This window comes from Patagioenas fasciata, chromosome 1 (genome assembly GCF_037038585.1).
Source record: "Patagioenas fasciata isolate bPatFas1 chromosome 1, bPatFas1.hap1, whole genome shotgun sequence".
Lineage (NCBI taxonomy): Eukaryota > Metazoa > Chordata > Aves > Columbiformes > Columbidae > Patagioenas > Patagioenas fasciata.
In genome coordinates this window covers 65776852-65789732 of record NC_092520.1, presented here as the reverse complement: position 1 = coordinate 65789732, position 12881 = coordinate 65776852, and the positions used below count along the sequence as shown (strand labels likewise).

Genomic DNA, 12881 nt, shown 5'->3' with positions numbered 1-12881 from the left:
TCCGCAAGGATCATGAAGTCCAATTCCTGAACACAGTACATGACACTTCATTCTGTTCAGGAAAACCGGAATCCTGGATTCAGCTTTAAGAAAGAGATTAGTCTGTTGATACAAAGGAATCGACAGAGAGCAATGGACAGCTTACGTTATTTTTTAGAGTGCACATTTTTAAAAGCATTTATTTCCTGCTATGATTTGGTAGTTACAGAGAAGGTTGACAGGAAAGGATGGAGAAAGTAAATTACTTTTCCACTTAGCACTGCTCTGAGGAAAAGGACTGTAAGTGTTCAGTTAGCACTTGCTCATCAAGCAACGCATGCCTGCTTCCTGGAAGCTTGGACACATACCCTTCACCTGTGATCCATGGGCTCTTCAGTTACATTTGCTCTTGGGCCGCATCTGTCTTCACCTCTGGTTGCTCATCACAGCACGAACTGGGGTCTTGGTGCACCGGTCCCACATAGCATCTGTCACAAATTCTGTGGCTTTCTTCGGGAAGAAACAAGGACTCAACTTTGTCAGGCACCTAAAACTAAGCAGTGCTCCCAAGTTCTCTAATGTAGACTTTTGCTATATCCATGTTTAAGCCTGAGAGATATGAACAGTTTCTATTCCTTCTATATTGAGCAATGCTGCCTCCATTAACATTTTCCACACTGAGCTTGCAATCTTGCTAGTACCGTCTGCTGATAATTGGGAACTTTGTGTTATTATAACATGATAAGTAATGTTAGCAAATAAATTCCATCATTTCATATATATAGGCCACCAAACTCTGCAGCTGTTTATTACAAGTTTCCATTTCCTCCCTACAGCTCTAAACCAAATCTCATTTACAAGTATTATTCTGTGTAGTGAATACCTGACCTTTTATTTCTACAAAGTAATTTCCAGAAACAATGCCAAAAGCATGTAGTACCACTGACAGGGTGACACTGCAGCACTTCCTATGCATATTTTCTTGAGAAAAGTATTCAGAAAAAGCTGTATATCACCTGACTATGCATGCTCACAATAACAAGATTGTATATTAATACAACTGTGACCCCAACACATGCAGAGCTGGTCAGAGTAATGCAAACTGTGGGCTCTAACACTTCCTCTAGCAGGAAACTCTGCTGGAGAGAGGACACTTAGAGCAAAGAAATTTCTGGTGTCTGATGCTAATGGAACATAAGTGCCTTACTGAGAGGGGCTGCACTTAGGTATTGTCCTTAAATGTGCTGCTGAATTAAAGCCTTAGGACTTCTCATGTTTTCACTTGACATTTCCCTTAGCATTAGTCTTGCTGTTACATAAATCTATCTGTGACGATTATCTCAACTGTATCTGGCTGCAATCCCTGCATTCATTAAATAACCATCACAAGATCAGCAGTACCATCCTAGTTTTACAGTTTCCAGCAAGAAGATTGCTCTTGACAACATATGGGCTGGACAGCCAGGAGACTGTGACAGGACGTGTTTGTGATTAACCCCAGATGCGTCCCACAATAACAAAAGTTTTCATTGCCTCAGGTTGCTCAAGAACTGATAGATCAGTTCAATTCAGCCACCACAATGTGAATGCAGACAACAAGCTGTAAGATCGAAGAAGTCTGAAAGTGAAACCTTGACCTGTCCAGATCTTCTTTTGTTTCTCCAGAATACATTATGTTTTTCTGAATGAGTAATACAGGTTAGTATCGGAGGATTTCAATAGCTTTTAAATGTAAAGTTAAGTTTAAAAGATTTTAACATCTTTTGGAATAAAATCTGTGTTTTGTCCAGCAGAGGGAAACTAGAATTCTATATAAATGTAATACAAACATTAAGCATAACAAGGAAAAAAATTCTTTAAGTCCAATGTATTAGCCATGGATTTTGATTTATAAGACATAGTACTCTAGATCATATAGACAGCTAAATATAGGCAAAATCTGATGAAAATCAGACTTGAAACCATATTATAGTGCTTGATACTGATGTAGGATTTGTAGCCTTCATCTCACTTCAAGTCTGATGCCGTACAAATGACAAAATAGATCAACTTTTTCTAACATGATTTGAAAGTGATTCTTAATCAATTTTTAAAAGTAAAAATATTCAAAACCAACAAAAAATTATAACAAAAGCAGCTTTATCTGTCTTTAAATTGAGTATTATTCATGTCCACTAGCCTGAGACAGATTTCTTGTCCAAGACACAATTCTATCAGATATTTTTAAAATCCCACATAATACATTCTGTGAGTTTTTTAATTACCTGCACTCTTTCAAATGTTCTTTCTCTATATACAAATGATCCCTGAAATACCCATTGCAGGGAGAGTAAAAAGAGCTAATAACGAAATGTAAGGCTTTCAATCAGTTAATAAACCAACATCTTTTGCCAGAGATCTCATCACAGAATTATCTTCAATAAGAAATGTTCTACAAATTATTTTTAAAAATGCAAAATCTTCAGATGGTAACTGGAAACATATTTTATTGCTCAGATAATCCCTTTGGTTTTTTTCAAGACAGAAAATCTAAAACTGGTATATTTAATAGGAGTGAAAAAAAAGAGATTTCAAAGGAGATCTCATCTGAAGAACAGGAAAAAAAAACAAACAACACACAGACCCAACTCCAAGGTCTGGAGGATGAAGAAAAGAAAACCATGTCTTTATTCATTTGCTGTCTAGTTTTGACTCCACTGTAGTGCTGTTTATCTTTGCTTAACTCACTTCAGATGTTCTGGTCAGTAGCATTTGGATGTCTCTGCTCATATAAGTAGTCATATGAATGCCAAGAACAGCATGGATAGCCACAAAACATAGCATCAGCACATATAAATGGCATCCTGAATCCACCAAATACCTGAGGCTCCACAGGACAGACACTTTTGTTTTCAGTTCCCACCCAGGAAAGATTAGAAGAAACAGTAATAAATCTATGCCACTGAATAAAAGCATGTAAGTAAACAGTGCAAATGTGTCATTACCCCCAAAATAACTCAGGTGACACCATGCCAAAGTGAAGCTCTATCCTGACACAGAGCAGAAGAGGAGGCAGGCCAGGCCAGGCCAGTCCGGCACTCTGAGCAGCCACCCCAGCAACCTGGTTACCTTGTGCAATAATATTCCCAACCCTCTCTGCCACTGTTATAAACTGGTGTGTGCTGAAAAGAGAATTTTACCTGGAACTCATAGACAATTATCATATCGTGATAAAACTTGTTGGCTTACCATGTGTACATTTAAGGATGTGAGATAAGAACAAAAGTAAAATAAAAGTACCTCTACTCTCCCTTTCTACTTCTTTTGCTGATCAGATGCAGATTTCACGAAGCTCAGTGACTGTGAACCATAGCATTAACTATCCCAATTCATAATGCTATACAGCAAGGATACTTCCAAGGACAGGGAAACATATTCCTGATTTGTAGTCACTCATCTCCATGCTGTGAGCACCCAGCAGTCTCTATTTTTATTTTTGTTGAGTGGTCTGTGGCTTTCCATTGCAGGTAAAGATTTTAGTGTTTTCAGCAAAGCTAACGCAAAATATAAAATAAAACAAAATGAGTGTGTTTTACACAAGGAAACATCTGCCAGCAGTTCGTGCTCAGGAAATGGGCAGTGGAAACCTGGAGGAAGCTCTTCACAGAGACTGCCTGGTCTTTTTATAGAGTGGCCCAATAAACAATTATTCCAGCCCAGAAACTCAGTCCCTGGGCTGACCAGTTGATCTCTCACCTCCCTGTTTTACAACAGGAGAAATCCCTGACCCGTTGCCTACTTCAAAAGCAGTTTTAAAGCTGCAGGCAATGGTTTTTGACCTCGCTCCAGCTTATTTGGCAAAGTGTACTGTTCACAGGCTACTCAGATTCACAGCTGCAATGAAAGAGAGCCCCTCGATAAGCAGCTCTGGGGTTTTCCTTTGTTCAGACACACCAGCTGATGTGCTTTGGGGATTACTGCATTATCATGGTGGTTTCATAACTGAAAGGGGAGTAGATACCTTTTCAAACCAGCAAATGAACTGCCAGGTGAAGGTGTGAGAAGGACAAACAGAAAGGACCGGCCTTAACACAGAGAGGAAAATGGCAGGTCCTTTCATGACAGAACTTGAAAGTAATTGTCACATTAAAAAACAGACAAATGGAAGAAATATTATGCCTTAGCCATATATTCTCTGTTAGTTCTGTGTCACTGATTCTGCCTCCAGGATAAAAACCTGGTGTCAGAGACAGAAGAAAGATCAAGTGGTCAGCTTAAACTTAATCAATCAGTTATCTTGGTTTGTTTCCTGATTCTTGGGAAACTTTTCATTAAGTCATACAGGGAACACTGAACGAATTCACTGATTCCCACAGCTTCTGAGTACTCACGGTGCTTGCCTGCCTTCAGCAGAAGAGAGAAGCAGTGCCTGATAGCAATGCTTTTCAAAATAATTTTCATTTATGAACACAGTCCATTCAAACTTGCTTGAGATCAGCTGGAGTGACCTACCTTTTGCCCAATAAAAGCTTTTCCTGTTGCAACCAAACATTTTGGTGTGACTGCAACAGCTGGGAAACAGATATAAAAGTGTCACTGGCACACTTTTAGCAGCCCGTGTTACTATATAGTTCATGGCTAGTCTGGGGCATGTCATTTTCTCTCCCAGTATCTCATATGAATACAGACAGGGACTTAAATCTTGTAAAGAAACATTACCCCACACACTGTGATCCATAACCCTGTAATGTCAAGTTAGTTAAGAAGCGTACCTGTCTAGAAAGTGCTATAAAACACAGATGGTTTGCCACAGCAATGAGACAGACCCTCAGACATTTATTAAATGATCACAGTGCAGTACATGGTGAAAATGGAACCAAGTTACTTTTAATTCGTTCAGTCCTATTGATCTTAGGCACTAACAAATAACAAACTGTTGTGCAATTGAGATTAAATATTTGTAAGAAAATGAAATATTCCAAGACTGTTGGCAATGACAGAGACAAGTTAAAATCATTTTGCTGGAGCTACTGACCGATATTTAATGTTGTTGGCCGTAAATAATTATACTTTAGATGATAGATCATAGAATAGATCATAGAATGGTTTGGGTTGGAAGGGACCTTAAAGATCATCTAGTTTTGACCCCACTACCATGGGCAGTGACACCTTCCACTAGATGAGGATTCAAAGTATTTTTCCTTCACGAGATTAAACAGGAGTTCATAAACCAAGCCAGAAACACTGTTCAGCTATTGGCTGCTGCTGCACCTCCTCCTTTGCTCTCTTCACAATCAGGAGGAATAGAAACTCCACCCAAACTTTCATTCTGCTTCTGCCTGAAAATCCAAGTGGGTGCACAGTCATCAATACAGCCAAGGACTGAAGATATTCAATTGGAAAAATTCAAAATTCTCTGGCAAGTTTCTTTTTCCTTCTTTTTTTTTTTTTATTTCTTGAGTCACTTCCCAGTCACTAATCCAACCTCTTGCTATACTCAACTGTACCTTTGGGAGACTGGGTGTGAGTCAACAAGGAAATGAAAGGAAATATTTTGGTGATGTTTGCTGCTGGGATTGAACTCTCTTTTATCTTTTCTGGCTGGTATTTTTAATTGAGACAATTTCTGTAGCTTCCTTTTAAGCAGAACTTTCCTCTGATCATATTCTGGAGTTCTGAAAGTTAAGGCTAAGAGCAGTCCTCCTTGAAATAAATCCAGAAATCAATAACTAGTTATCATTAAATGGTACAATCGGCAGTAGAATTAACTAGATTTATTTAAATAATTGAAGTCTAACAATCTTTAGTTAATGATTTATCTAGTTCAGTTTATTTTTCTGCAAAAAATTTCATTATACAGCAGAGAGCTCTAAGAGCAAAAAGCTCCAGGAACAAAACACAGAAAAGCTTTGCAAATATTGTGAGTATGGGGTCCAAAGGGTGTTAGAAGGTGTTTCTGTTTATTTTCCTTAAGAAGGTTTGGGTCCTGCTTGCTGAATTCAACGGGAGCTGTTATGCTCTGCCTTCTTTTGAATCGTGCCTCTAATCAATTACTTTTTCCTGCCTTTCAAAAGGCACATACTTACAATCAAAATTTTACATGAATATGTCTGGTAAAATGTTTAACGATGGAAATAACTTTTTTTTTCTCTTTTCATACCTGAGTAAATGGAGTGATTTTTAGAGATACTGAGACCCACGAGCAGCAATATACCAAGCATTTCTGAAAATCAGATCCGGCTTTAAGGATCCCATATGTGGATCCAGATAGGCCAAATCATAGCCAAAGAAACCAGAAGACATGGAACTCAGTCAATAAAAGATACCTCAAGAACGGATCAGTAAATTTAGATTTTTTTTTTTTTCAGAGCAACCATGTTAATTCCAAGCCTTTTTATCTTCATGCAGTCTTCAACGGTCCTGGATAAAATGGCAGATTTGAGTCTGGAACAGACACTGGGCCGAGCTGAGTTACGTGAAATGAAAGGTATTCCCTTGACAACAGCAACATACAGCATATGGGACCAAGTGCGGAAGTTCAAAGCCAGACCTGATGATCTGCTCATCTCAACTTATGCAAAAGCAGGTTGGTACGGGGAGGAAACAGAATAGAAAAGATTGTGATAGTGCTTATTATTGGAATTGAAAATTAAGTTTTTCTATTGTGGCTAATATTTGATCCCAAACCAGACACATTTTAAAGTTGTGAAGCTCTGTCAGCTGTCACAAGTGATTTTTTATTTCTTCGTCAGAAGTAACAACCATATATTATTACTGAAGTTCAAATGGTCACAGTCCAGTTACTTATACTTCAAGGTTTCCTTTGATTTAGATTATATACACATATATTAATAGCAACAATAGTCTTCCACCAATAGATATTGATTTAGCAAAGCCACGTAAAAGTCATTCTTACTAAGAAATAATAGAAACCAGTTGAACAACTATGGATTTTATTGTGTATTTAGGGAATGACTTGGTGTGTAAACCAGTATTGATTTCTGGAAACAGGTTAATTGTTTTAATGAAATAACCAAATTAACTTAATAATTTTAGCCAATAAAATAAAATACCCACCATTAATATTAGCTATCTGTTATTTTATCCACTGATCAGCCATTTAGCTCATTACTATTGCTCCTCTTGATCAGACCCTTTATCCTTACTGCACAGGAAAACAATGAATAATAAGCATCAATATTAATCCTGGATGAATAAAAACATGTGAAGTCTAGGGGATTCAGGAACAGATTCATGAACATTTGATGAGTATTAAAAGAATAATTACTTGAATTAGCAAGAATTTTTAAGTTTGATTTGGTTTTGGTTGTGGGGTGGGTTTTTTTGTTTGTTTTTTTTTGTTGTTGTTGTTGTTTTTTTCAGTAGAAAAAATCACATTACCAAACAAATAAACAAACAAAAATCAAACCTGAGAACTTTTAATTTATTTCCTGTATACTGAAAGGAAAAACACATTATTTTATCCAACCTGGATTAAAGCCTCTCAGGCATTGAATTAAAAAGGACTATAGTTAGGAATCCATTCAACATTATGTTGTATCTGCCAGAGATGTACAGTTCAAGCATCTTAAGAGGGGCTTAGTTTCCTGTCCACATTGCTTTCTGAGTTATCCCTTAGCCTATTCTCCAGTTGACCTGCCACAGTACCTCGGAGGAGATGTGGTTAACCCAGTGACCATAGCTATTAGGGAAAAGATGTACATGAAAGACAGAATAACTCTTACAAGATGTTGCAATACCTAAGGCAGATGAAAGGTTGTACTGACCTTCGTTAGAGCATTTCAAATGGGAATATTGAAAGTACTGCAATTTTTTTACATTTTCAAACTGTATGAAATTTTTTACTCACTCAAAATTCAGGTATTGCATTTTTTTCATTCAAATTCAGAATGAAAATAATGTTGAAATACCTGAGTTTTTATGAGGTATGAAAATTGGGAGGAGGGAATTTCATTCTCCTCTGCAAATAATACAATCTCTAAATAATAGTGAGTTTATCCCAGAGCATTTTTCATTACTGACATGAGTGTGGAGGCTTTCTGTTGACAAGAAGAAGCCTGTTTAAAATGGAATCCCTGAAACTGTTTTGGGAACTACCTTGGTATTCCTAATTATGCACTTTTCCTTCACTACCCTCTCTTTCCTCTTTGTCCATCATCTTCTGTGCTACTCCTTTCTCCTTTAATAGGGTGTCTATCCTTCTGGCATTCAGCTTTCTAGCAGAAAAGACTCTTGGCTGTCCCTGAAGGAAATATCTAAACACTGGTATTTTCAGGTACCACATGGACACAGGAAATAGTGGATATGATTCAACAAAATGGAGATGTTGAGAAGTGTAGACGTGCCACTACTTACAGACGCCATCCTTTCCTTGAGTGGTACATCCCAGAGCCTTCCTCTTTGCGTTACTCAGGTAAATATTAGACAAATAGGTTTATACTTCAGACAAAATGAAACAAAACAAGCACTCAGTGCTGCTGCCACAGGTTTCCTGGGAAAGGTCCTGCTTGCTTTGTCACTGAACTATGCACCATGTTGGGTATTAGGGATCAGTTCTATTGCTTTAATATAAACATCTAGTGCTACTCCAGCCAATACAAGGCTGGCAGATGTGACACAGGCACTACTGAAGACCATGCTGTCCTGGGGTGGCATCTGAAATCTGTGTGTGATACCCCACAGTACCTAAACCAACAGCAGATATGCATAAAATGGCAATGCGTGGGCTGTATGGAAGAGAAACCTATGTCATGGATATATTCCCAAAAGGTGGATAACATTTTTGGTGGTACTGAGTAACTGAGTAACTCTTGTAAAATTCCAGGGTCTAGTCACCTAAGCAAGCTATGGAGGATTCAGGCAACCAGCAGGCCTGACTGTTTTGCAAAGACACTTTCCTACAAGAGTCTTCCCCCAGCAAGGGCTCAAGGGCTCCCATTCCACATACTTTTCTAAGCCAGACTCTCTTCACATTTGAAGCTAAAAAGCTTGACTAACAATGCAGCAGAAGTGCTACTTTTTATCTTCTAAACTAGACTGTGTTGACACAGAGACAAAAAAGTGATAAAGGATAAGAATGATAAATGATGACAGGAAAATAAACTATAGAGGTCATGATAGATGTTTAAACATCACATATCACCAGGTATTCCCATTTATCCATAGCTACATTGAATCTATTGTCCATCATTCTCCCAGTCTCTCTTTGCACACTATCCATAAAGTCTAGTCAGCCAGTCTGTTCTAGTGTCCTAGAAAGAAACATGCTTTTCTTACCTGCAAAGTGGAAGGAGATCATTAAATATTGTGCAGGAAAAACTTTGGTTGGGTAAATATAAATTAGTATTCATCATTATCCCTTGGAATGCAGGGGTTAAACAGGGACCCAAGAAAGCAAGTAGGTATGAAACAGTGTTGCCCCTTTCCTGCTTGAATACATAGGTAAAAATTTCTCAATAAACCCTGAAGGGGCGTATGCAATGTTGTATATGTTACACTGCTATGTAATTGCTTTGAAGATGAATGATCATTGCAAGGTGAACTGCTGAAAAGTCACAGTCAAAATCATACATCTGAGTATAGCAAAGAATTGCTAGCGCAATTCAGAGGACAAGTCACATCTCATAATGAAACATCCCGCAGGCTTGGAGTTAGCTGAAGCTATGCCTTCTCCACGAACAATGAAAACTCATCTCCCTGTGCAGCTGCTGCCTCCCTCCTTCTGGGAACAAAACTGTAAGGTAAGGCTAAAGAGGTAGGACTCAATTCTACTTCACCTATAAGGAAAGTGATAGGAGCCAGGACTGAATGTGGTTTCCAGAATCTTTGTGAAACCTAAAGGTCTCCCCAGGTATTTTCCCTTTAATGTGCAAAGCCTGTGTGAAGCTAAAAAAGTCATGACTAAGTTATCTGTGTTGGATTTCAGAAAATGGCAGCTTCAAAGTAAATTCTCTTTAGCCTCTGTCAGGCTCCAAGAGAAAACTCCAGATGCTCAATATCAAGCATGTGTAAGTTAATTTCTCTCTCTCCGTCTCTCTTTCTTTTTTCATATAAAGATAATCTATGTGGCGAGAAATCCGAAAGACACCCTGGTGTCATACTACCATTTCCACAGAATGAATAAAGCAATGCCTGAGCCAGGAACCTGGGAGGAGTTCATGGAGAAATTCATGACAGGAAAAGGTGATGAACTGCAATCAGTTGTAAAAGAGATTTTGTTCTTTTAAGAAATGTGTGACTGATTTACTTATTTCAGCTATGCTTTGAAATCCAGTGCTGACACTCTCTGGAAGGATACCTACTGAAGGTGTTCCAGTACTAATTTATCTTCATTCATAGGTTTTTATTGGTACGTAAAGGATTAATTTTGTCTTTACATTTGCATTTCGAAAGGAAAAAAAAAAAAAAAAAGCTACTTTTCATGCTATTATCATTCAGTAACATATGTAACAATTTTCAGGCTTGATCTCTTCTGTCTGAGGTTAACAGAAACCTGCTTAGAAGCCAGTGGGGAAGAAACAGTGTTTTAATTTGGTTTACTCTAGCCTGTTAGATAAGAAACCAAGGATTAATTTTGTCTAGAAATGTTTGGTGTGAATTTGAGTTAAGGGAGTATTTTTACCTAATTTAATAATTTTACCTAAATCAGGCATTTGAATAAAGCCAGTTTTCTAGCTAAAGGCAAGCAACCCCAGAAGCTGATTCTCCCCTTTCCAAAAAAAGTGCTGATACACAAGAAAGAAAACCTGCTCAGATGGATGGTACTCTGCAATTTTGGTCAGTAAAGCTTCCACAGGTCCTTAGTATTTTGCCACCATGTAGGCCTAGAAACACTACTATCTGGACCAGTATGAGAGGCCTCGTGTCTTGAGTTTGACTAGCTCAGCTTGGGAGCCATCTGTCACAGCACAGATGTCTAGAACATAGCTATGTTGGTCCAAGCTGGTCATCTTGATACTTGATGGAGAGAAACAGGCACTTCTGACAGTATATCAAATATTTAAACCAGTTAGAACCGCAAAATAATGCAAGTTGGAGGTGATATTTGGTGTGTATCTGGTTCCACTCCCTGTGCAAAGCAGCACAAATTAAGACCAGTCTTGTCCAGCTGATCAGATGAATCACTCTGGAAACATCTGTTTCTCTCCATTGACTGTAAAGACAGCCTGGATTTTTCATTCAGCAGTAAACATCTGCATTTGTTGCCCTCTAAAGTTACACATGAATCCTGCTCTGAGCATCCATACATTCGAGGGATTAATAGCATAAACGCTGTGATGAGCACAGAGCACAGCAGTCGTGGCCACAGTGATTCAAAAACAGCTGGGAAATGCATAGACACTGATTATGAGGAAAACACAAGTGCCACACATAACTAAAGACAGTTTGGGCATTTTTAGTCACTGACGATGTCACTACTTTTTCAGTGCTCTGGGGTTCCTGGTATGACCATGTAAAGGGATGGTGGAAGGCAAAAGATAAGCACCGGATCCTCTACCTCTTCTATGAAGATATGAAGGAGGTAAAAGGCTGGATGTATGTTTATAGAGCTCAGAAATCTGGAGGTCTAGTAGATGTCACCTATGATTAACAGTTTTCTATTGTAATGTCAGCCGTATCAGTAAATCTTCAGACAACTTGATCATCTCACCCTGACAACAATTGCAACTTTAACACCACGTTTGATTTCTTTGCTTTTCCTGGCTCTGTATCTTATCCCATGTTATTCTCTTTACAGAATCCAAAGCAAGAAATTCAGAAGATTCTGAAGTTCCTGGAGAAGGACTTGACTGAGTATGTTCTCAACAAGATACTCCATAATACCTCATTTGAGATAATGAAAGAAAATCCCATGGCAAACTACACTAAGGACTTTCTGGGAGTAATGGATCACTCTCTTTCCCCATTCATGAGAAAAGGTACTGAGGTTTGTTACTGACATCAACTCTGTGTTCCTGGTTATTATTGTTTTCAAACGAGCCTTAAAGTACAAGTATTCAGTCAGTCATGGCTAATGGGCTTCAGGAAATAGTAATAATTTAATCTTTTTATTTCTTTTTTTTGCTTTGCTGTTTCTTAGGGGTTGTCAGTGACTGGAAGAATTATTTCACTGTGGCACAAAATAAGAAATTTGATGAAGATTATAAGAAGAAAATGGCTGATACCTCTCTTGTTTTTCGCACAGAATTGTGATTATTAGCAATGGGAATTATTCTCTATGATCTTCAGCATTTTCCATTTTATATATTTTGCTTTTCCTTCACACACATTTCAATATCTCTCTTTCAAACACCACTGATTTTTCGTTACCATGAGAGTACACAAATTATGCAGAAGTTTAGGTTCATCTCCCTGAAGAAAATAATCCCACTGGATACTTCTCATTCATCCCTCCCACAGTAACTTTCAGCATTAACAGAAATATTTCAGACATGCTTTGAGTTTTTGTCTTTGTAAAAGTCCAGTTGATATTGCTGGTGTGTTCAAATAGACCTCTAACAGAAATTAGAAACCAACTGGAAAAAAAGTCTCAAAATAATGCAGCAGGTGTATGCATAGTATGTTATTCATATGTCGTACATACATTAATTAATACATAACAATAAACAAATTTAAAAGCGATCAAGTATAAATAGAGCAACAAAAGAAGTCCTTTATTTTTTCTCTTGTTTTAATCTGTATATCATAAATGCCATTGAAGTGAAAACAAAAATACCAAACACCCATTACTTCCTTTGATAAAACTGGCCAAACAGCTACATAGAGGCATCTATCTACAATCAAGCTGTGGAGGCAGTAGTCCCTACTGCATCAGGACAAGAAAGTTTTCTCACTGTTAACTTTGGAAGCAGATCACACAATCTTCTGTTAACATCTGGAGAATTCTGAAAGCTGGCATGAAC

The 12881-nt window shown here is 37.9% G+C and overlaps 1 protein-coding gene across 1 annotated transcript; it reads left to right on the top strand.

Annotated features, from left to right (window-relative positions):
• The first annotated feature begins 6387 nt into the window (after positions 1 to 6387).
• On the top strand, positions 6388 to 12574 carry SULT1C4 (sulfotransferase family 1C member 4). The gene is made up of 7 exons (XM_065848515.2): positions 6388 to 6544; positions 8255 to 8392; positions 9622 to 9719; positions 10035 to 10161; positions 11406 to 11500; positions 11717 to 11897; positions 12059 to 12574. Exons 1-7 carry the CDS (start codon positions 6388 to 6390, stop codon positions 12169 to 12171), a joined length of 909 nt encoding a protein of 302 aa, XP_065704587.2. The 3' UTR covers positions 12172 to 12574.
• The last annotated feature ends 307 nt before the right edge of the window (positions 12575 to 12881 follow it).

Bases quoted from the DNA above. Each gene is read 5' to 3' on its own strand.
- SULT1C4 (XM_065848515.2), top strand. From the start codon at position 6,388: ATGGCAGATTTGAGTCTGGAACAGACACTGGGCCGAGCTGAGTTACGT. The intron at 10,162-11,405 runs GTGATGAACTGC...CTACTTTTTCAG, and splicing joins GAAATTCATGACAGGAAAAG to TGCTCTGGGGTTCCTGGTAT. The intron at 11,898-12,058 runs GTACTGAGGTTT...GCTGTTTCTTAG, and splicing joins TTCCCCATTCATGAGAAAAG to GGGTTGTCAGTGACTGGAAG.